Genomic DNA, 25,945 nt, shown 5'->3' with positions numbered 1-25,945 from the left:
ATTGGCCCTTAAAAAAGAATATTGTAAGATGGAATTGAGTGCAAAAAAGCTACGCAAATTATGGAGCGTAACACAAAAAATCTCGACTGAGAAAAGTGTATTGTCTAAAATTAGCTTTTTCGATTAACAAGAAAATAGCGTGCACAACATGCCTTAATTTCATACCCTCTTTAGGTTTGAAACTCAAAAATCATGTAACAATCCCTACTTGTGACAACAATGTAACAACCGTCAGATTTTCTACGTCTGATTGTCTACCTATTCAATCATAATAATGTTATTAAAAGTCTACAATATAAGCATACTATTTGGCTGTGTTTTAAATATCGGCTTTATTCTATTTTTTTTTATTGTAGAACATCAAATTTATAAATACATCGGCCCTTCAATAACTAAAATTAAAACCAAAGGCTGAAATGAAAAAGAATTAGGCTATGAATATGATAAAGCACTCCATAAATGGCTAGGCAAAAAAAGAAAATTACTCTATATCCGAATTTCTTACATGTGAAGCCAATAATATACAGCAAATAAATACGAGCACCTATTAGTAGTATAGGTAATGTTATAAACGTAAATAATAAGTATTGCGGTTGTATTGTAAAAAGATAATGTATAATAATGTTATAATAGTTTAGTTTTATGTAAATATGTAATTAAATTTTTGCATGCCTAAATTAAGGTACAAACATTATTGATACTGAATAACTTTGTAATCCACCAACTACACATAATGTTTGGCAAAATAAATGATTTACTTTACTTTACTATGAGTTCAGATCATTTGGTTAATCATCTCGCTGGACTTACAATATTCCATGAAATAATTATGGTGTGTTCTAATTTAATATACAATTCTTAAATGATTCTGTGTTTAATATAAATAGATGTTTTATATAACCGAACAGAGGACCTCCTCCTACTTGAAATTGAAGTCGGTTAAATTATATCTATGGGCTAATTTAGTAACTAGATAATAGAACAGTATATAGGTATAATGATGTTGGACTCTAATATAACGTGTTTAAGTTGGCTAGTATTGGGCCTACAGTTTGTACATTTACCCACAAGCCTTACAAATAAAACAATAAAACCGGTCAAGAGCATTTCGGGCCACGCTCAGTGTAGGGTTCCGTAGTTACTCTTCCGTCACAATAAGCTAAACTGGAGCTTAAGGTATAGTAAATTGTTAACCAAGGGATGAAACGGTACCTTTCACCCGAGTTAAACAAATAGGCAAATTTGCATAATCAGTACCTAATTAAAGTAAGTATTTTTACTATGAAGGGAAAACTTTTTGCGATAACTCAAAAACAGCTAAACTGATCATGTCCGCTATAGTTTTCATTTAATGTCTTTCTTAAGGTCTACTTCCACGATTTTTTTCATATTTTTCGGACCTATGGTTCAAAAGTTAGAGGGGGGGGGGGGACATTATTTCTTTCGGAGCGATTATCTCCGAATATATTCACTTTATCAAAAAATGTTTCGTGAAAACCGCTATTAGTTTTGAAAGACCTTTCCAACGATACCCCACACTCTAGGGTTGAAGCGAAAAAAAAAATTCACCCCCACTTTACGTGTAGGGGAGGTAACCTAAAAAAATTAAATTTTTAGATTTTATTGTACGACTTTGTCGGTTTTATTGATTTATATATCCATGCCAAATTTCAGCTTTCTAGCACTAACGACCACGGAGCAAAGCCTCGGACAGACAGACAGACAGACGGACATGGCGAAACTATAAGGGTTCCTAGTTGATTACGGAACCCTAAAAAAGGCAACAAATTAATAAAACATTTTAAGACATAGCCCATTGAATATTTTTATTAATACATATTACAAAAAAAAACCTACAATACTTAGAAACAAATTGACTATGCAAAAATATTAACTCAACTACACTGTAGGAAGGAACATATTGAAAAATTGTTGTAGTCATTAAACTAGCTAATAACGTATTAATTTCCACTCATTTGCCACTTGTATTTACTGCTTGTACCGTCAAAAACACACAACATATCATCATACGAACAAGGCTGTATGTCTATGCTATCCGTATATCCTTTGGTACGCAGCGCTTCCCTCACCTGGTCATTCAACTCCTGGTCGGGCCTGTAGTGCACGGAGCAGGACGTGATGTTCACGATCTTGCCCTGCTCGACCACTATCAGCCCCGCCCCGGAGACAGGGTTCCCTGCGAACAGGCTCGACGTGTGCAGCCGCCCTCTGCTATGCTCGTTAGACAGTAGAATCTGCCCGTCCGGGCCCATCGAGAAGATGGCGGCTTTCAGTAAATGACTCTCGTCGGCGTTGCTCGTATCAACTAGAACGCCCTGCGAGTCGAACAGCTTTCCGTCCTTCACGAAAACTTCCAGCGCCGACCTGTGCTGTACGTTGTCGTAGTAGAAAACTGTCGGCGGGCAGTTGAAGACGCCGCTCCAAATACACTTGATGGGCTCAGTTCTGTACTTTTCCTGCATCGCGTAGGTCCCGTACGCGAAGAAGATGCTTTCTGCGCCGTCGTGGGTCGCGAATAATGTCGTGGTACGTGAGCCCGGCACGTGGGTGCGGAGCTGTCTTTCGTCCTTTCGCACTGCGTACAATTTACTGTTATATACAGCCATACCTACGTAATTGTTACCAGCAATGCTAAGCACATTTTCACACTTGCTGGATGTTCCATCGCTAGTTTCTATAAATCCAAGGTTTCTAAGAATAAAAAGGGTTTTTCCGACGACCGCTAATCCTGTAACGCTGTACTCGTACGCGGCCACATTGGTGCAAAATATAGAGCAGTTTCCAGAAGTATCACAGCGATCAACCCGGCTATTACTCAGCCCGGCAAAAAGACACGAGCTGGAGGCAGTTAAGGACGTAATTGGAATTCCTATGTTCGCGAAAGGCCGGCAGCTGTATGGTTCGTTCATCTGGCATTGGAGAATCGTACCGCTCCGGAATGCAACATGGATGTTGCCCGCTAGCACCGCTAGTCCTGTCATTTCGGAGTCCGCCTGATGGAACACTCGACAGGAATGTCTCCTTTGCCAGAGACAGCGAAGCATAGCCCCAGATTTCAGCGCCGCGAATAGGTACTCGCCGTGGACGATGGTGGAGGTCACAGGTGATGAGCCGGAGTGGAAGGTCTCGCATGAGGTTGGCGTTGCGTACGGACAGCGGATGATGTCCCCGTTGCTCTTCCCGAGAATGATCATAGGAGGCAAGTAGGCTACCTGGTTGGTGATCGTGGTGCTTATCTCTTTGACTTTGCTGAAAGTTGAATCCGTGTCCGCGGCGCTCGCAGCCAGCGACACCACGACGAGGAATACGAAAGGGTAAATAAAGTTAGTAGCGGGAAACATGGCTGACAGATACACTTCCGTATCCGTTCCGTCAAACGGAATGATATGCCCAATACCCGCGCGGGTTTATATAGTGACACTGCAATCGTCGGTTTTAAAGATAAGGATTCCAAGAGCCACGTATCACTTACATTGTCGTACTATACTCAGATCACTGTTTTTAGGGTTTCGTACCGTCCGTAAACGTCCGTCCTTTTCTAAACTGAATAGTTTGCGCGAGAGTCACTTCCAAAGTGGTAAAATGTGTCCCCCCCCTGTAACTTTTAAAATAACAAAATAATAAACCTAAAAAAATATTATGATGTACATTACCATGCTCCATTGGTGCTCCACTTGGCCGCTTTTTTTAGTATGTTATTGACACAATGAAAAACTAGGCTTATAGGTTTTCCTTTTTTTTTGTTCATAATATGCAAACCAAAAAAAATTAAATAGTGAAACCTCTTCTTCTTCCTCGCGTTGTCCCGGCATTTTGCCACGGCTCATGGGAGCCTGGGGTCCGCTTGACAACTAATCCCAAGATTTGGCGTAGGCACTAGTTAAATAGTGAAACCTATAAACCTGGAATATATTATGCTGAAGCGATCGACATCAAAATCAGAATGATTTGTTAAGATTTAGTTAGTGGAAACCGTTTTCTCCAGAAATGGAATTTCATAAAAAAATACCGTTATTTCGTTAGATCCAAAAAGCTATTCTTCCCTCTTATGAGAAAATCAAACAGCTGTGTTACCATGCTTTGCAATATCATTCAGAAATACGAGTAATAATTGTACAAATTACTTACATAAACTATGTTTTATTATGATAAAATTGATAACTATGAAAGGACTGAATAAGTTTAAGGACTACCTAAAAACCTAAGGATTATTTTTAATATAATATTAATCGAAGCTTAACTTAACTTTAGTGGGGACAATTTTTTAGGAATAGCAAAGTATTTTGTCCCAAATGCTGGAAACCCAAGAGTTCCCCTAAAAAACAGGGTTTTTACCGAATGATAAAAACATCCAAATCTCGTGACAAAACGTACTTTGCCGACCCCTGTGCCTCTGCGATAAAGATTCATAAAACAAACTTATCAGTTATCACTCATGTATTCACATTTGTACGAAATGTTTTAGTATTTAGTTGCCAACCGACTTGAAAAAAAAGAAGAGGTTCTGAATTCGGTGCTCGGGTAGTGTGAGATTGGTTTTGAAAAAGAAACTCGGAGCGTCCGCCGGGCTTCCCGCAAATTCCCCAAGTATTTTAGCGAAGGCCGAAGAAAGAGCTGCTTTAATGTAGTGCTAAAACACGTAACAATAATACATGTACCTAATTAGTCTATAGTATAAGTACCATTGCGGCTGTGGCCAGAAGTCTAGTCACATTTTTTGTTTTCAGCCCGACTCAAGCTTGAACCTAAAGGCGCGCCTCTCTCGGACGCTTCTGGCCTTCGGCCCTACACGGTGTTCGGTCTTCGGCCTTCGCCATTAAGATACCTGTGAAATTTTCAGGAAGCATGCACAGGTCGGACGCTCCGAGCCTTCGGCTCTACGCGGGGCTCGGCCTACGTTCATCAAATTCAAACACTTGTACTAAAACTATTCTGTATCTGAGCACTAACCTCCCGCAGTTCGACCTTTGGCCTCGGTCGCGAATAGGCACGCATCTTTGGGACGTTTCGGGTCTTCGGCCTTCGCAATAGCTGTCTACACAACGTTTCACGTAAACCATTGCGGCTGTGTCCCTAAAACAGCCTAACAGCATTTTTGTTCTTAAATCCGACTCACGCTTGACTATAGATTTCTAATAAGTTTCCCTGTCATCTTTAAATAAAGAACTATTTTATGTATTTTTATAAAATCTGTTCCAGTAGTTTCAGAGATAAAGGGGGTAATGGTCATTTTTCGATAAGATAGATAATCTGTTTAATTATTTACCACAATACACACTATTAAAATATTAAATTACAAGAAAAAAACAGATAATCAGTGTTATACAAAATAGAAGTAGAAAGAAAGAAATACATACATTGGAATACCGTTCCATACATATAGCCCTTTCATTTGATATATAGCACAATGTACGGGTCGTACATCTGAGCTGATATGATTCTTGATGGTTGATTGTAGTCTTGATGGAAACACTGATTTTGGTATATATATTTATTGATAACCAAGGAATATGAGTACTATCTAGGAGCACGTATAAACGTAAACTAATTCATAAATCGATGTATGGCGTAATCGCAAATACAGCAATTATTATAAAGTCATCATATTTAATTTTAACGCTGACGTGAGAAATGTGCGATGCTTGCATTGTACACACAATATAGTTTGCAAAACTTTATTAATAATTTTTTTCATGTACCCCCAAAGGTGGTCCCTACGTTTAAAATTCATTTGTTGACGTTACATGTCAGTCTTTGGGTCACAGACTTACATATGTGTACCAAATTTCAACTTAGTTGGTCCAGTAGTTTTGGAGAAATAAATAAATAAATATTATAGGACATTATTACACAAATTGACTAAGTCCCACAGTAAGCTCAATAAGGCATGTGTTGAGGGTACTTAGACAACGATATATATAATATATAAATATTTATAAATACTTAAATACATAGATTGGCGTTCAATACTAATAAAAACAGTAGAAATAGTAAAGTATAAATAAAGAGTGCTTTAATAAATAAATAAGTATTATAGGACATTATTACACAAATTGACTCCCACAGTAAGCTCAATAAGGCTTAAGGCTTTTAATAAATAGTTAGAAGTCGATTAGTGTTTCAGTTAACTGCTTTAAAAGTGATTAAAAATTAATCCATGCTACAACAAAATTTGCCACTGCTGAATAACGTGATTAAAAATATATGCGAATTAAAAATATACCACCTATGTAACATGCTACAACAAAATATACCACCCATGTAACACGCTATAACAAAATATACCACCCATGTAACATGCAACAACAAAATATACCACCCATGTAACAAGCTATAACAAAATATACCACCCATGTAACATGCAACAACAAAATATACCACCCATGTAACAAGCTATAACAAAATATACCACCCATGTAACAAGCTATAACAAAATATACCATCCATGTAACATGCTACAACAAAATATACCACCCATGTAACATGCTACAGCTAAATATACCATCCATGTAACATGCTACAACAAAATATACCACCCATGTAACATGCTACAACAAAATATACCACCCATGTAACAAGCTATAAGAAAATACGAAAGGCTACAACGAATTAAAGATTTCGAGGCACATGACTAACAAATCGACCGTGGGACGCAAGAGGTTAAACTGTTTTGTGAAGTTGTTGGTTTCTATTATTCCATAATAGGTGGACTCAAAAACTAGCCAGAAAAAGACCCTTACTACCTACAGAGCGTTCTAGCATACCTTCATGCCTTCTGCACGCTTCTGAATTTGCATGCCTTCTGGTATACTTCTCTAGCCAAGGTTTTAGACCCGGAACCAGGTTAAAACATTGTCAAGTATAGCTTTCTAGTGGTTAAGTATAATCAAGCCTCGACAACGTAAGCTACCGCTCCGTTGGTCGGTATTATGTATACGTGAAAAAAAAGTAATTCCTACATCGAGAATTCGACATTGTTGTTTATAAAAGTGTTAGGTATAGGTAAATTTATGGTGATATTAATTTGTACTGTCTACCAGACTGGAAAACCGTCAAGCGGATTTGCTCGGCCTGTACTCGCCTTACTTGGACGAGGAGGAGGCAGTCGAGAGGCGCCTCGCCGCCGAGATGCCAAGCGAAGTCGTGGGACACAGGGTACTCGTGCACTGCCACCAGCTCAAGTAAGTCACAATTGTAAATTGTTTCAATTCTTTAACTATTTTTTTTTGACATTTAAAAATAATTAAAGAGGAAATATAGTTTTCGACATTTCTGAGGTTAAGATTCGAGTGATGCCTGATGCTTAAATAATTAATTTTACTCATTTTCTACAATGTTTGGAGAAAAACACCATATAATATATATATTAGGCGGGTATATTAGGCCTAGCTACGATATGAATGCACTATAGTACATTGTGCAACGAGGGGGGTAAATGAAATTTTGGACACGAGGGTGGTAATTCCCGACAGACGCAGGCTGGAGGGAATTAAAGATCCGAGTTAGCAATATTCTTACCCCCGGAGTTACACACAATGTTTTTTATCACAGTTGCGAAGAAAAAACTAAATTTTAACCGAAATAGTTCTTAAATACGGTGACATATCAAACGTTCGTCCGCCATTTTGTAATTTCTTGGAAGGTGAGGAATTGAAGGCACAGACCTATTCGGCATTCAGCCACGATTTAAAACTATGTAAAAATATTTTAAACGGCTGTTAAATTAATCAAATTAAATAATTTAAAACATAAACAAAAATATTAAATTATAACCGTCAGTATTTTAAAAGTAAAACTCATTTATGCTACTTGGTTTGTATGAATAAGTGACATACTTAATAAAAAAACAATCCATACCTCCCGCGGGAACAAAATAGGCCTTTGTCCTTCAGCACACCTATATGAAATAAGATATTTTTCGAGCAAGTGTGATGAAATAGTTATTTACGATACAAGTGTAGAAAATAGGAAATTCGCAACGAGTGGTGATAAATTAAAAGACGACCGAAGGGAGTGTTTTAAATCGACACGAGTTGCGAATTACCCATTCGCACGTGTATCGTACAACGTTTTACAGTACATATGGCTTTTTAAAGTTTCGACATATGCACGCCGCCGGGCCCGGCCGGCTCGCCGCGCGCCCCGGCTCCCGCCAGTCCACGTTGTAAAATGTACTCGACCAATTTCAGCAGGCTCCGTTTCCATACATATTATTGGCAATCCGTTACCTTCTGAGCTCACTCGGATAATATAATGAAAAAGCACGAGTGGTATAATACATATACTGAAAAAAAGCACGCGTGTTTAATATCTAGGATTATAAGTCAAAAATCGGTGGAATAAAAACGCCGTTTTGAGAAAGTGTGTTGAAAAATACTATTACAGTACATATGGGGCTACTTTATAGCACTAGTGCGAGAAGTAGCATATTACGTTACTGTGTCGAACATTTAAAGGGCCATATGTACTGTAAAACGTTGTACGATACATGTGCGAATAGGTAATTCGCAACTCGTGTCGATTTAAAACACTCCCTTCGATCGTGTTTTAATTTATCGCCACTCGTTTCGAATTTCCTATTTTTCGCACTTGTATCGTAATGTACTATTTAGCTACTGCGTTTTCTATGAAAACTTGTAACTACATTCATACTATCTAGAAAAAGGTCATCGGATTAATTTAGAGACATGTTAATTTCCCATGGAATGAAGCCTCATGTTTTCATCACTCATTTTTTTAGGCTTGAACTGGACGTTGAGCCTCTCTTCGCCTCCATGGCCCTCTACGACGCCAAAGAAAAGAAGAAGCTATCCGAAAACTTCTATTTCAACCTCAACTCCGACTGCACCCGCCAAATGCTGTCCGCACATGTACCCCACGCTGATCTCAGCACTATGAGTCGAAGCGCTGTGTTCGATATTATGAACCCTTCAGCTGATGTGTTCCTGGTCGTTCGAGTGGAGAAAGTGCTTCAAGGAGATGTTAATGAATGCGTGGAACCTTATATTAAGGACGATAAGGTACGTTTTTGCTTGTATGCACGGTGGCCTAAAAAAATGTGCATTCCCGTTGCCAGGGAGGTTTTGGTCTTATACTGAGCAACTTTTACAATTGGACCAATTGTAAAAGTTGCTCAGTATACTCCCAAAACCCCCCTGGCAACGGGGATGCACATAATTTTTGGCCACCTTGTATGTGTATATCGCACGTAGACTAGAGTACTATAAAAATAATAAACTTTATTTCAAGACAGAAACATATAAAATTGTTACTTACAAAAAGAATATAATAAATAAAAGAACAAAAAAAAAATCGAAAAATTTATCCATAATGATTTTACAACTTAGATTTTACAAGTAATCTTATGACAATGGCATCATTCTAAACACAGATAAAATAAAATGCATGTTAATTAAGTCATCTTATCTTCGGGCCCCGATTAATAATACTGATAATATTAATATAACAGGGTAAACATATGATCGCTTACATAAGAACCAGGTTGAATGACAATGTTCTAGTATTTAATTCGTAGAGAAGTATACATATTTAGGTTTAGGTCAGGAATGCGTGGTTCAAATCTGTCGGGTTTATTTGGCGCACGGTGTATAATTTAAAAAAATATTGTAGACAGGAAAATATTGCATACTCCATATCCCTCGTTAGCCGAGTCAATAATTTGTTATGGTTTAAGAGCGCTATTAAGTTTCGACGTTGAGTGATTTTAGGTATTTTACGCGCTGCGTCAGGCTGTGCGAGCTCAGTATGCCGATCCCTTCTGCCACATTTTCCCTCTCGCTCGCACTACAGTGATGGAATAAACAATCTTGATCCTTCGTAAAGCATATTAAAAACAACCATAACAACACTAACTGTATTTAAATTTTAAAATCCTAATAAATGATATTTGGTACGAAAATACTTAATCAGGTGCAAAATGTGCACTTTTGTATAATAATAATTAGTAATTATAATTTACTAAATAGAAAGAAATTACACTCACTTTATTCGCCTTTGCATTTGGTATAGGTTGTGTAGTGCCCCCTTTAATTTGTATCAACGAGGGTTTAGAAACGAGCTGGTACTCGGGGTCTGATGATGAAGCCGGAAGGTGGTCACCAGTACCAGTCAACCATGTAACTAAACCACTTCGTGTATAGGCTCCTTTGATTTGGATCTTTGACACTAGGTGATACTCAGGGTCGGATGATGAAGCCAGAAGATGATCACCGGTACCAATGAACCATGTAACTAAACCACTTCGTGTTTAGGCTCGTTTGATTGGTCCTCAACAAGATTTTGCCACTAGGTGATACTCAGGGTCTGATGATGAAGCCGGAAGGTGGTCACCGGTATATTATTGTATAAAAAGGTAAAAATATTACCAGTTCATGAAAAAGTTAAATATGTCTTGATAGATAATTTTAGAGTAAGCACACAACGAAAATATGTAGAATATAATAAAAATAATTACTACGTCCAAAGAACTCGCAAACACATAATACCTAAGATTCTTAACCATCTCAACCGTTCAATCGACCCATGTAGTAGTAAATGTAGATGTTAAAAAAAATAACAAAATCAATACTTTTAGATAATATAAATCCATTGTATATTTTAATAATGTTAGTTATTGTATTAGTCGTGGGTAGGCATGCGTAGATATTTTATCTTAAAAGAGCGGCCTGATACAATTGTAAAACGTAATATCATGATAATAAGGTTCATGGTCAATGCCGTCGTGAGATGGAGTAGGTACACATGCTAGCTGTACAGTATTAAAAACCGATCTTGTTGAACAATTTATGTATTCACGCAAATTCAGTTTAAACTTAACCTACGTGTTTATACAGTTTGTTCTGTACTCTGTAGGTACTATAATGCAGAAAGTCCTTATTATAATAATTGAGAGGGCACTATTCGCCCACAAACTGTCTTCAGTTTGGCGAAACCTTTGTATAAATAATTATTAGGTATTATTTGAAAAAAAAAAAAAAAACTTAAGTTACAATGAATGAAATAAAATAAACAAAAACTATTCTAGCTCAAGTCAAGCATTAATACCATATTAAACCTAAAGCAATTTACCTAATTAAAACCCAATATTCTTAGTTTAACTCTCCTCTAACTTTCAGAATCGGGAGAAAGTCCGCGCCGGGGCTCAAGCGGCCTGCTCTCGTCTCGGAAAATACAGGATGCCACTAGCATGGAGTGCTGTCTCACTGCTCAACATACTGAGTGGCAGCGACCGGGACGAACGGGACACCGGCACCAATACCAACAGCTTAGGTAGCTATACAGGCCACTGGCATGGAGTGCAGTCTCCCTGCTCAACATACTGAGTGGCAGCAACCGGGACGAACGGGACACCGGCACCAATACTAACAGGTTAATTAGCTATACAGGCCACTGGCATGGAGTGCGGTCCCCTATTCAACATACTGAGTGGCAGCGACCGGGACGAACGGGACACCGGGACCAATACCAACAGCTTAGGTAGCTATACAGGCCACTGGCATGGAGTGCAGTCTCCCTGCTCAACATACTGAGTGGCAGCAACCGGGACGAACGGGACACCGGCACCAATACTAACAGGTTAGTTAGCTATACAGGCCACTGGCATGGAGTGCGGTCTCCCTATTCAACATACTGAGTGGCAGCGACCGGGACGAACGGGACACCGGGACCAATACCAACAGCTTAGGTAGCTATACAGGCCACTGGCATGGAGTGCAGTCTCCCTGCTCAACATACTGAGTGGCAGCAACCGGGACGAACGGGACACCGGCACCAATACTAACAGGTTAGTTAGCTATACAGGCCACTGGCATGGAGTGCGGTCTACCTATTCAACATACTGAGTGGCAGCGACCGGGACGAACGGGACACCGGGACCAATACCAACAGCTTAGGTAGCTATACAGGCCACTGGCATGGAGTGCAGTCTCCCTGCTCAACATACTGAGTGGCAGCAACCGGGACGAACGGGACACCGGCACCAATACTAACAGGTTAGTTAGCTATACAGGCCACTGGCATGGAGTGCGGTCTCCCTATTCAACATACTGAGTGGCAGCGACCGGGACGAACGGGACACCGGGACCAATACCAACAGCTTAGGTAGCTATACAGGCCACTGGCATGGAGTGCAGTCTCCCTGCTCAACATACTGAGTGGCAGCAACCGGGACGAACGGGACACCGGCACCAATACTAACAGGTTAGGTAGCTATACAGGCCACTGGCATGGAGTGCAGTCTCCCTGCTCAACATACTGAATGGCAGCAACCGGGACGAACGGGACACCGGCACCAATACTAACAGGTTAGGTAGCTATACAGGCCACTGGCATAGAGTGCGGTCTCCCTATTCAACATACTGAGTGGCAGCGACCGGGACGAACGGGACACCGGCACCAATACCAACAGCTTAGGTAGCTATACAGGCCACTGGCATGGAGTGCAGTCTCCCTGCTCAACATACTGAGTGGTAGCAACCGGGACGAACGGGACACCGGCACCAATACTAACAGGCTAGGTAGCTATACAGGCCACTGGCATGGAGTGCGGTCTCCCTGCATAACATACTGAGTGGCAGCGACCGAGACGAACGGGACACCGGCACCAATACCAACAGCTTAGGTAATTCTTCTGAAAGGGCAATTCGTTTGACTGCAGGAATCATTCAAGAGTCCACCAGGAACGCTATTACCCATCGCCGCTAGCTTACTCGTAAAGGTGATCCGTCTGCTCATTTGCCTCCTCTATCATAAAAAAAAGGTAAGCAACAGGTACATTAGCGTAAGGAATAAGGACATTGCATTTTTTACATATGAAAAATTACAAGTTATTGCCTTGCCTGACCTGCCATTGCCTGGGTAACTATACAGCCACTGACTTGTACACTGCTCTTCATACTGATTGACAATATATGATTAGCTTGTCATACATTAGCGTTTAGCAATGTAGTTTGAGCATGATGTACGATGCTGTATAGCGCCATCTAATTAAGCTCTCCAAGTTGCGACCAACATAATTTGCACATTATGGTTCTCGTTTAGGGATAGACCGCGGGCCAGGAGCATATATCGTCAGTCATCGCCTCCCGGCTGATACTTTAGATGCTATAATGCCTCATCCAACATCCCGGTTCACAAATGGGAAGAGCTTTCCGAGGACAGAGTCAAGTGGCGCAAACTGATATTCGACGGACGTAAAATTCACGACGACGCTTGGTTTAAGACACTCGCAAGTAAGCGGGCCAAGCGTCATCACCCTGACACCTGTTCGGCAGGGGCAAACTATACCTGACAGGCTTGTGGGCGTGTTTGCCGCTCCCGTATTGGCTTACACAGCCATGAAAAACGTTGTCGCCCTGCCTGACACTGCTTGTATAGTCTGTAATAGACTCGAAGGCCAATGATGATGATAATGCCTATCATGAATAAAAAAAATTGTCAGCCGATTGTATCGCGGTGGAAAGACCGTCAGCTATTCACATGAACATGTAAAAAATATGCGGCTTACCATTTTATGTCCGCAAGGTATTGTAAATTGCGTAATCCGTTTATTTGAAACGCCTGATGGAATGCTGCATGCCAAGTTTCATGATTTTGTTTTACTATGATAAAAAGGTAAAGCGCTTATTTTTTACATGTTCACGCGACCAGCTGACGTTCTTATCGCCGTTATACAACCGGCTGACGATTTTTAGGGTTCCGTACCTAAAGGGTCAAACGGGACCCTATTACTGAGACTCCGCTGTCCGTCCGTCCGTCTGTCACCAGGCTGTATCTCATGAACCGTGATAGTTAGCCAGTTGAAATGTCTACATATTATGTATTTCTGTTGCAAACAAATACTAAAAACAGAATAAAATAAATATTTCTTTCCAATCTCGAGGTTCTCATCCAATCACCGAAGTTAAGCAACGTCGGCCGGGGTCAGTACTTGGATGGGTGACCGTTTTTATAGATAATGGTACGGAACCCTTCCTGTGCGAGTCCGACTCGCACTTGGCCAGTTTTTTTAATAAACAATAGCATCTGAACGGAGCGGCAGCTGACGTCCACGAGTTGGTCATGGAAATCTGTTCCTGGCTCGCGGTCTAGGAGTTTAAGGGTATATATGTCCAAGTGTCAGAACCTCCAAGACTCCAGTCACTGTACGAATGGCGTTAATCAAACAACAGCTTCGATGAATATTGTGTTTTATTCTGCAGGGCTAAGATGGTTGGCGTTTTATCATTTGTCACCATGCCTGTCACGTCCTGACAATTATGTAAGCGCGTAAGTGACGGGCATAGTGACAAGCGATAAAAGTGGAACCATGCTGCCACCACTGAACTAATTAGGCGAGATAAATATGTATTTATACGCATTTCTTACATAATAGTTACACACTACACCACATCACAATGTCCTACTGCCAACAAGTCTAAAGGGTCCTTATGTCGTGAAACGCTCAAATGTATTACATAGGTGCAGTCAGCATCAAAAGTAGCGGATCAAATAACGCTTCATAAGTATCTACAATTCTATAACAGCTTAACAAAAACTGATGTCTTTAATATAGAACAACTGAGACTGTAAAAGATATACTTTGAACGTGAATTTTGAAAAATTATCTATATATTTGGAAAAGTTATCTGAGATGTCAGATACTTTTGGCGCGTTGTTTCATCCGCTACTATTGATGCTGACTGTACTAACATTAGGGCAGCATAACATCCCGACTTTTGACAAATGGGTATTGATGTGTCGGCGGCCGATCTTGATATCCGCCAGATCATGAAATTCCTAGGCATATTGTGATACGTGAAAATCATTATGTCGATCTCTAAGTCGACGGTCGGGCTACGCGGGGCTCCTATTTCTGGACAGTTTGCTCTTCGCGCATCTGAAGCAACCTAACGACTTTACTGCCGTCAAGACATAAATAAATAAATAAATAAATAAATATTATAGGACATCATTACACAAATTGACTAAGTCCCACGTTAAGCTTAATAAGGCTTGTGTTGCGGGAACTTAGACAACGATATATATAATATATACATATTTAGAAATACTTAAATACATAGAAAACATCCATGACTCAGGAACAAATATCCATGCTCATCACACGAATAAATGCCCTTAAATAAATAAATAAAATTAAAATGAGCCTTTATTGCTGTTCTACAGTGATAACAATATTAGGTTTTTCTTTCCCGACGACTGAGTTTTGTAACAACAGCTTGTCTTTCGACAAAGGCCTCCTATAAAGAGTTCCATTTCTCCCTATCTCTTGCGAGTCTCGTCCATCCTGGGCCGGCCACTTTCCAAATGTCCTTACCAGGATTTGAACCTGGGACCATCGGCTTCATAGGCAGGGTCACTACCCACTAAGCCAGACAGGTCGTCAAAACAAGACATTACACAGGAACTTTAGGATCGGGTGGATTTTCCGATCGGTCGCCGACAGATACATCCGGACTTCCCGACATCAAATCATTTATTTCTGACTTTTGGACATATATTCCCCTGAAGCACACTGCCGTCAAGAAGTTTAAGATCAAACACAGAATATGCAAATAATCAACATTTTAATAGGAAAATGTTTTTTTTTACGAATATACTAATTTTTGCTGATGTCGGACATTGTTATCGGACCCTACGGGCGAGTTCATCCCATGAAAGCTCGATCAGGTTAAGGTCTGGTGATTGTGGTGGACAAATCATGTTTTTTAACACACCTTGCTGTTCTTTATTGGCTGTGTAACCTCTACAGATCTTTACCGAATGCTTGAGATTATTGTCTTCTTGCAAAACAAATAGGTTACCGATCAAACGTGTTTTTTTAAGAGAGGTATGGGCACTGTGAATGTCATCTCGCTTTGCGTGGTAGGGCACAGCCAGTGGATGTCATTCCAAATCTAGAGCAGAGCTCAACTGGGGAAGTACCTCCACCTTACAGACAACCGCAGCCAAATAACACTAGACCGTACTCATAGTGTAGTGTTCCTGCCGGTGAGTAAGGTTGCCAGAGCTCAACGAGGGGGAGGGGTAGGGTCGGCAACGCGCATGTAACTCCTCTGGAGTTGCAGGCGTACATAGGCTACAAAGACAGCTTACCATCAGGCGGGTTGTATGCTTGTTTGCGACGTAGTATAAAAAAAAAGTGAAACTAAAAATCGTGTTTGGTCTTAAACTTTATGACGGTAGTAATGCTTCGTGACAACAAATAAGTCTTTATTTGCTGATATTTAACAAAACTTCTAGTAAAGCTACATAGTCTAACGCTTTGTTGATTCCTAATTTAATACGCTAGTTTTCTATCCATTCAAATCAGCTTCTCTTTATGAAATGTCAAAACTTTTTTTTTTCTATGGCATCCTTTGACGTCACATGAATGAACCTTTGTTATGTAAGTACTTGCTTTTTTTAAATAATTGAATGCGCAAAATACTTTTAGGCTTTGTTTCTCAATTTATTTTAGTAGTTTGTTTAGTGTTTAATAATAATGAATAAAGACTTATACTAATTTTTATTGAGCAAAAACGTGTGCGAGAGATACTACTAATATATATATTTAAGGAAATATTCACCTTTAGGCAAAACTCGAACTTACTATCTTTCAGAACACCTGTTCGAGCCGATCGTTCATAATCAATTCTAACTAAGCTTACCAGATGCGTGCGAATCTTTCCATTCCTTCTGTTTACACGCCTTAGCGACATAGCATAGTGACATCTACCGTAAAAATATTCTATTTTATCAGCACCGGAGTTCTAAGTCTCTAACTCCATATAGAGAATTCAGGAGGAGATATCCCCGTGAGGCTGCTCTGTGTGGACCCGCCTAATAACTATTTCTTATCAAGCAGAATATATAAGAGAACAGGGTTTTTCAAATATATGACTTTTTCCCTAGATCGGAAAGCATCTTCGAGCAGTTTAGAGCAACTGCGCCGCCGAGCCGGCGAAGTAGGCGGCTCCCTCACCCGCAAGGGCTCCGTGGAGCGCCGCGCGCCGCCCGCCGACGAGCTGGCGCCGCAGCTCGACGCCATGAAGCCCGTCTCCATCACCGTCACCAGCTTCTTCAAGCAGGTAAGGGAGAGAGAGAGAGTAACAGAGAAGTAGGCGGCTCCCTCACCCGCAAGGGCTCCGTGGAGCGCCGCGCGCCGCCCGCCGACGAGCTGGCGCCGCAGCTCGACGCCATGAAGCCCGTCTCCATCACCGTCACCAGCTTCTTCAAGCAGGTAAGGGAGAGAGAGAGAGTAACAGAGAAGTAGGCGGCTCCCTCACCCGCAAGGGCTCCGTGGAGCGCCGCGCGCCGCCCGCCGACGAGCTGGCGCCGCAGCTCGACGCCATGAAGCCCGTCTCCATCACCGTCACCAGCTTCTTCAAGCAGGTAAGGGAGAGAGAGAGAGTAACAGAGAAGTAGGCGGCTCCCTCACCCGCAAGGGCTCCGTGGAGCGCCGCGCGCCGCCCGCCGACGAGCTGGCGCCGCAGCTCGACGCCATGAAGCCCGTCTCCATCACCGTCACCAGCTTCTTCAAGCAGGTAAGGGAGAGAGAGAGAGTAACAGAGAAGTAGGCGGCTCCCTCACCCGCAAGGGCTCCGTGGAGCGCCGCGCGCCGCCCGCCGACGAGCTGGCGCCGCAGCTCGACGCCATGAAGCCCGTCTCCATCACCGTCACCAGCTTCTTCAAGCAGGTAAGGGAGAGAGAGAGAGTAACAGAGAAGTAGGCGGCTCCCTCACCCGCAAGGGCTCCGTGGAGCGCCGCGCGCCGCCCGCCGACGAGCTGGCGCCGCAGCTCGACGCCATGAAGCCCGTCTCCATCACCGTCACCAGCTTCTTCAAGCAGGTAAGGGAGAGAGAGAGAGTAACAGAGAAGTAGGCGGCTCCCTCACCCGCAAGGGCTCCGTGGAGCGCCGCGCGCCGCCCGCCGACGAGCTGGCGCCGCAGCTCGACGCCATGAAGCCCGTCTCCATCACCGTCACCAGCTTCTTCAAGCAGGTAAGGGAGAGAGAGAGAGTAACAGAGAAGTAGGCGGCTCCCTCACCCGCAAGGGCTCCGTGGAGCGCCGCGCGCCGCCCGCCGACGAGCTGGCGCCGCAGCTCGACGCCATGAAGCCCGTCTCCATCACCGTCACCAGCTTCTTCAAGCAGGTAAGGGAGAGAGAGAGAGTAACAGAGAAGTAGGCGGCTCCCTCACCCGCAAGGGCTCCGTGGAGCGCCGCGCGCCGCCCGCCGACGAGCTGGCGCCGCAGCTCGACGCCATGAAGCCCGTCTCCATCACCGTCACCAGCTTCTTCAAGCAGGTAAGGGAGAGAGAGAGAGTAACAGAGAAGTAGGCGGCTCCCTCACCCGCAAGGGCTCCGTGGAGCGCCGCGCGCCGCCCGCCGACGAGCTGGCGCCGCAGCTCGACGCCATGAAGCCCGTCTCCATCACCGTCACCAGCTTCTTCAAGCAGGTAAGGGAGAGAGAGAGAGTAACAGAGAAGTAGGCGGCTCCCTCACCCGCAAGGGCTCCGTGGAGCGCCGCGCGCCGCCCGCCGACGAGCTGGCGCCGCAGCTCGACGCCATGAAGCCCGTCTCCATCACCGTCACCAGCTTCTTCAAGCAGGTAAGGGAGAGAGAGAGAGTAACAGAGAAGTAGGCGGCTCCCTCACCCGCAAGGGCTCCGTGGAGCGCCGCGCGCCGCCCGCCGACGAGCTGGCGCCGCAGCTCGACGCCATGAAGCCCGTCTCCATCACCGTCACCAGCTTCTTCAAGCAGGTATACACTTAGATAAGATAAGAAATATTTTATTCGTAAACAAGAGAAAATTCAACAATAAAGAAAAATATAGAAATAAATGGCCACAACTCAGCATGATGCTGGCGACTTCTGCGACTTTTTCCGCTTTTATCCTTGAGTCGGTTTTTCTTCTTTTTAAACAGATACAGTTCTTTATACGTATATCTTTATTTTAAATATCGTCATATTATACATAGTCTCGTGCACAGTAAAATTAATAAATATTATGTAATGCGTTTGGGACCTCTGTAAAATTTGTTAAATATTTGTTTATTATATCTTACATGGTAATTTTACCCATCTGTTTTCCCCTAGGAAACAGACAAACTCCGCGACGAAGACCTATACAAGTTCTTAGCCGAGATCAAACGGCCCAGCTCCGCGCCAAAGAAGCTCAAATGTATCCCCGGTGTACTGAAGATAGAAGTCGCCCCTTGTCCGGAGGAAATCAAGAACGGACTTACACCAGAGCTCGCCAAGCTGCAGCCTTATGGAGGTGAGATAGGGTTCAAAATTGAATGACATTTACCTTTATTTTACAATCTAGTTCTTAAGATCCTGAGATCAAACGGTTCAACGCCGATGCTCAAATGTATCCTCTGGATACTGAAGAAACATTTTAGTTTTTAGTCAGCTTTGTTTTAAAGAAGTAAGAAGAATTATCAAGAATAAAAGCTTATTGACTTTTTATTTTTAAAGACAATTGTCTGTGACATTTATGCTTGAAATGTATGCCCTAATTCATAAGCTATGGAATGATATATTTTTTAAATGTGCGACAGGTAAATGGACAGATAATGGTACATTAACCAAGTGCAGTCGTGTTTGGCGGCATATAACTTTGAAGTGGTGCATTTTTAAAATCGTTGAGAAAAAAAAATCACAAACACAAATTCATCGTTCTATACTTTGTGAACTGTTCCACTATACGTGTACAAACACATTGTTTAACACTAAGGCACTTAGTTAAACGGTGGGTCTTGGCTTCGTAAATATAAGGGTCAATTCATAAATTGAATTGAATTGAATAAGGACTGACCATATTTGTTTCGTACATATGTCAGTGGTTAAGGTTTAAGTTAAACTAATCTCCCTTGTTACATATATAAACTTTAGTCGAGAAATCGCTCGACATGTTTCGATCCGTTTCGAGAATCCTCAACCGAAGCAACGACTGCAGCGAGTGCCGGACGGTTACTGCGGGCTGTTAAAAATAATTTAACATGTCCTAATCTTAAATAAGTTTTATAATTATTCTCCCTTGTATATTATAACAGCAGACGAAAATGTCCGCCCGACCAAGGAAGTCCTCCCGTTCCCGATCCACCCTGTAGCGGCGCCGCACCTACAGTACCGCAACCTGATGTACGTGAACGTGCGCGAGGTCAACCTCAACGCCTACACGTCCCGCGCCGGCTCCGCTAGAAATATCACCGTGAGTCCCTCTCCCGGTCCACCCTGTAGCCCTACACGACCTGCTGTACGTGAACGTGAGATCAACCTCAACGCCTACACGTCCCGCGCCGGCTCCGCTAGAAATGTCACCGTGAGTCTCTCTCCCGGTCCACCCTGTAGCCCTACACGACCTGCTGTACGTGAACGTGAGATCAACCTCAACGCCTACACGTCCCGCGCCGGCTCCGCTAGAAATGTCACCGTGAGTCTCTCTCCCGGTCCACCCTGTAGCCCTACACGACCTGCTGTACGTGAACGTGAGATCAACCTCAACGCCTACACGTCCCGCGCCGGCTCCGCTAGAAATATCACCGTGAGTCTCTCTCCCGGTCCACCCTGTAGCCCTACACGACCTGCTGTACGTGAACGTGAGGTCAACCTCAACGCCTACACGTCCCGCGCCGGCTCCGCTAGAAATATCACCGTGAGTCTCTCTCCCGGTCCACCCTGTAGCCCTACACGACCTGCTGTACGTGAACGTGAGGTCAACCTCAACGCCTACACGTCCCGCGCCGGCTCCGCTAGAAATATCACCGTGAGTCCCTCTCCCGGTCCACCCTGTAGCCCTACACGACCTGCTGTACGTGAACGTGAGATCAACCTCAACGCCTAACGTCCCGCGCCGGCTCCGATAGAAATATCACCGTGAGTCCCTCTCCCGGTCCACCCTGTAGCCCTACACGACCTGCTGTACGTGAACGTGAGATCAACCTCAACGCCTAACGTCCCGCGCCGGCTCCGCTAGAAATATCACCGTGAGTCCCTCTCCCGGTCCACCCTGTAGCCCTACACGACCTGCTGTACGTGAACGTGAGATCAACCTCAACGCCTAACGTCCCGCGCCGGCTCCGCTAGAAATATCACCGTGAGTCCCTCTCCCGGTCCACCCTGTAGCCCTACACGACCTGCTGTACGTGAACGTGAGATCAACCTCAACGCCTAACGTCCCGCGCCGGCTCCGCTAGAAATATCACCGTGAGTCCCTCTCCCGGTCCACCCTGTAGCCCTACACGACCTGCTGTACGTGAACGTGAGATCAACCTCAACGCCTAACGTCCCGCGCCGGCTCCGCTAGAAATATCACCGTGAGTCCCTCTCCCGGTCCACCCTGTAGCCCTACACGACCTGCTGTACGTGAACGTGAGATCAACCTCAACGCCTAACGTCCCGCGCCGGCTCCGCTAGAAATATCACCGTGAGTCCCTCTCCCGGTCCACAAAATTTACTCTATTAGTTAGTGCTACTGGGCATTTTCCGCAAATCGACCACCAGTGCCTATTTTGCATGAGCGAGCAAAGGGATATCATGAATTGGTCTATGACAAGCCGTAAATTAACCGGTATTATACGTCACGTATACTGATTTTCCTATTTAGATGAGAGAACGTTCTAAGCTTCTTCTTTAAAAGTGAGGTCGGTTTTCCTTGCCCCCCTCCCTCTCTTTTTGGTAGAGCAATGTATAACACGAGGTTATTCACTTTATACTTTCCCTTTGCACATTATGCAGATGATCATGTAGTATAAGATCCTTAGAATGTATGTTTTTAAGTTCGTAGCGATCCCAGCGTTTTCTGCGTTGTAGGGCTACTCTAACCACCCCAGCTCCTCCACGAAGCCTAGCAAAGTTTTCAGGTTGCTAACTGCCTCTCAGTGTGCACGGAGTCCCTAGGCATTTGTTCCTGTATACTTCTACCTGTTTGCAGTCTAGGAGAATATGTTTTGTTGTTTCGTCTTCTTCCATGCACGCTCTGCACATGGGGCTGTCTGTTTTACCCATATTGTGTAGGTATTTGTTTAGAGTGAAGATTTACTCTATACAATACTATTTATCTTAAAATAGGTCCAATGAAAATAATACACGTGACCACGTGAGGTTATGTGGGGGAGGGGGGGTTAGTCAAGAACCTTATCAAATATCACCAAGGGGGAGGGGGGGGGGGGGTCAAAAAGTAGCCGAAAAAACCTCGCGTGATTGGCGCCTTTGTTTTTGCAAACCAATGATTGAATACTGATTGCTAATTTCATTATTTGTAATCAGGTTCGAGTCCAGCTAATGTCAGGCGAGCAGCAAGCGAGCGCGCTGCCGGCGATATTCGGGCGCAGCTCCTGCCCCGAGTTCACGAGCGAGGCGTTCACCACCGTGCTGTACCACAACAAGTAAGCGGGTTCGAGTCCGGCTGTAGGCAGTAGATCTTCTTTTTGACAACCGGTCTGGCCTAGTGGGTAGTGACCCTGCCTATGTAGCCGATGGTCCCGGATTCAAATCCTGGTAAGGGCATTTATTCGTGTGATGAGCATGGATATTTGTTCCTGAGTCATGGATGTTTTCTATGTATTTAAGTATTTATAAATATGTATATATTATATATATCGTTGTCTAAGTACCCGCAACACAAGCCTTATTGAGCTTACTGTGGGACTTAGTCAATTTGTGTAATAATGTCCTATAATATTTATTTATTTATTATTTATTTATTTTTACCGAATGGCATACCTTACTTCATAGGATCATTTCTATAGTAAGCTCTTTACCAGGCTATCACAATACGTGAGCTAACCCCATAGTCAAAAGGTAGGTATACATGTAGGTAGTACATACCTATATACATACCATCACATGTTTATCGACTTTGTTTAGAGCAGCGGGGCGAAAGCGAAAGTTCACGCTTTCCCGCCGAAGGGCAAAAAAAAATCATCAATCTTTAATGTCTACACTTGGACAAAAAGACTACATTTAACTACAAAAGATTCTATGAAAAAAAAATGTCAGAATTACGTTTTTGAAACGTTTTACTTGTTACCTAAAGCCAAAGAGAAGAAACTTTGTAACCACAGTAAATTTCCTGCCATCTTTCGACACATGATTAAAACTACTAGAACGCCATTTAAATTTGATCCTTATTCTTTCACTGATATGTGTTAAATTTGTTAAAAATCAAAAAGTGATAGCCATCGCCATGCGCCATCTAATAGAGCATAGGCCAAAGGTTATGGCGCCATCGCTCGAAACGATACCTTTAGCCTATGCTCTAGTAGATGGCGCCACTTTATGTGTCGAAAGATGGCAGTAAATTTACTGTGGCTACAAAGTTTTTTTGACAATCCACCTCTATTTAAAATTCTCTTTTCTAAAGCCATGTGTTTAGGAACTGTTTAACTGTCTATAGATTTCCTCTAAGAGTAAAGAAAAAATCGTTGTCTAATTCCTAAAGATAATTCATTAATTTTCATCACACTTGCTCGAAAAATATCTTATTTCGTGCAGGTATACTGAAGAACAAATGCATGTATTGTTCCCGCCGGAGTTATAGATGTGAAAAAAAAGCTATAACTCCCAAGGGAGTTACAGCTTTTTTTATTGTATCTCTAATTAATACGAACTAAGTAGGTATAAATGAATTTTACTTTTAAGATACTGATGTTTATAATTCATTTTTATTGTTCATGTTAAAAAACAAACGAATAAGTTAATTTACTTAAAATGGAAATTCTTTTCTTCCACAGAAATCCGTCCCTCTACGATGAGATCAAGATCAAGCTACCAGCAGACCTGGGCGACCAACATCACCTACTGTTTACTTTCCTGCACATATCCTGTCAGAGGAAACCGGTCGCTCCTGAACAGGAGAAGAACGTCGAAACTGTCGTCGGTTATTCTGTAAGTTACAACTCTACTATGAAATGTTTAAGTGCTCTCGTAACTAAGGCATTCTGTGAGTTTGCAAAGAAGGAGTTCCACTGTTTAACTCAAGACAAAGAGAATTTGAAATAGAGGTAGATTGTCAAAGAAAATTTTGTAGCCACAGTAAATTTACTGCCATCTTTCGACACATGATTAAACCTTTTAGAACGCCATTTAACTTTGATCCTTATTATTTCACTGATATGTGTCAAATTTGTTAAATATCATAAATTGGCGCCATCTTACCGGCCATAGGTCAAAGGTTGCGCCATTGCTCGAAACGATGCCGCCATAACTTTGGCCTTTGATCTTATACATGGCGCTACTTTTTGATATTTAACAAATTTAACACACATCAGTGAAAAAATAAGGAGCAAAGTCCAATGGCGTTCTTAAAGGATTAATCATGTTTCGAAAGATGGCAGTAAATTTACTGTGGCTACAAAGTTTTCTTTGACAATCCACCTCTATTTCAAATTCACTTTGCTCAAGATTAAGCTACCTAAGTACCTACACACCTGGGTCGGGATATGAATTACCGGCCTTGTGTTTATAAAATGGCCTCTCTTTATTTTATTCGTTCACCTTCGCTCTTTTATATTACTTTACGCCAGCATTTTCTAGTTTATGCACGTAGTTCAGATTTCACATATACTTTTAATATTTTCCTCAAAAATGGATGGCAAAGTCGACTTTGCCGATTAAAAAATAGATCGCGAAGTGCGTCGTTTATCGTCAATCAAAAATTAAAAAGTTAAAAACATTGCAGTCTAGATTTCAGGACTGCAATGTTGCATACAAAATCCGTTATTTGTCGAGTTCCAAACTTAAAAAAAAGTTGAAATGGTCATATCAAATGAAGGCATAAGTCCATTAAACAGCCAAACTGATGATCAGTACTTATTATTCTTATAATGTTGGCACCGCGACTATTTGGCTATCTCAAATAGGTTGACGTATTTTCGGCAGAAAAATACACTTATATTTTATAAAAAAAAGGCAAAGCAAATCTTTTCAATTGTTTTTACTTTTTACTGTAAAATATTTGTATTTCTTGCACCATATTTGAGAATATCACTATATACTCGTACGATTCGGCTGGAAGACTCCCAAGGCCGCCCGTTCAAAACGAATCCTCGGCCAGCACGTGGCTACTTCCGAGCCTCGACAATAATGTAATTGGCTACTTCACAATTTTTTGTAAACAATGTCAATCGATCTTGATCTTCCTGGGGATCAAATGTCTATATAGGACTCATGGCATTTAAGAAACACAAAGGCCAGAAATGAGAGTTAAAGTCTGACGCTCGCACTCGACGATTGAAACGCCTCTAACAAAATGATGATAATGTAATGTGACGTCACATTACATTAGTCTGTCCTAAATGTATGGAAGATCAAGAAAATTGCTATTTTGACCCTGAAATATTGCGTTTATGTTTATAGTTGTCATACAATTTATTTTTCAATATTAAAAAAAAATCGACCTTGGAACCTTGTATTTTTTATAAGCTCAATATGTATTTTTAAATTCCACTTTTTTATTATAGATGGCTCATTTTCTATCCATTTATCTAAATTTTGTTATAATATTCAACATGTGTCAAGTACCCAATTGTTGCAGTGGCTCCCTCTATGCCGCAACGGCAAGTTGACGTGCGGCGAGTTCAACCTGCCCGTCATGCAAGAGGAACCCCCTCCTAATTATTCGTACATCTTTCCTGATGTGCTACTCCCTGGGACCAGATGGATCGACAACCACAAGCCGATATTCAGCGTCACCCTGGACGCGCACACCACCGTCCATCCTTTGGTAAGTAGCAGAAAATATTGGCGCATCAAAGATTTTTACCATTAATCTTTTACCATATCAAAAAAAAAAATTAATAGTTTAAAGTCTGTTTTTTAATTCTGTAGACTATAATGACACCAGCTTAAAACAAATAGTGTTGATCTATGATTTCGGTTTGTGAATATCCGATCAATATTTAATTAATTTTAGATTCAA

General features: G+C 42.3%; 1 protein-coding gene across 1 annotated transcript in view; it reads left to right on the top strand.

The window, feature by feature from the left end:
- The window catches only part of LOC133518498 (dedicator of cytokinesis protein 7), an 83,716-nt gene that overhangs the window by 8,442 nt on the left and 49,329 nt on the right, over positions 1-25,945 (top strand). The window contains exons 6-14 of the mRNA XM_061852216.1: positions 7,062-7,202; positions 8,762-9,041; positions 11,157-11,310; positions 16,933-17,108; positions 19,117-19,297; positions 20,082-20,236; positions 22,294-22,412; positions 23,760-23,913; positions 25,562-25,750. Coding sequence (XP_061708200.1) covers positions 7,062-7,202; positions 8,762-9,041; positions 11,157-11,310; positions 16,933-17,108; positions 19,117-19,297; positions 20,082-20,236; positions 22,294-22,412; positions 23,760-23,913; positions 25,562-25,750 — 1,549 coding nt within the window. The remainder of the gene's footprint in view (positions 1-7,061; positions 7,203-8,761; positions 9,042-11,156; positions 11,311-16,932; positions 17,109-19,116; positions 19,298-20,081; positions 20,237-22,293; positions 22,413-23,759; positions 23,914-25,561; positions 25,751-25,945) is intronic.

Source organism: Cydia pomonella, chromosome 5 (assembly GCF_033807575.1).
Source record: "Cydia pomonella isolate Wapato2018A chromosome 5, ilCydPomo1, whole genome shotgun sequence".
Taxonomy (NCBI): domain Eukaryota; kingdom Metazoa; phylum Arthropoda; class Insecta; order Lepidoptera; family Tortricidae; genus Cydia; species Cydia pomonella.
The sequence above is the reverse complement of the archived record's forward strand: the minus strand, read 5'-3'. Positions and strand labels throughout refer to the sequence as shown.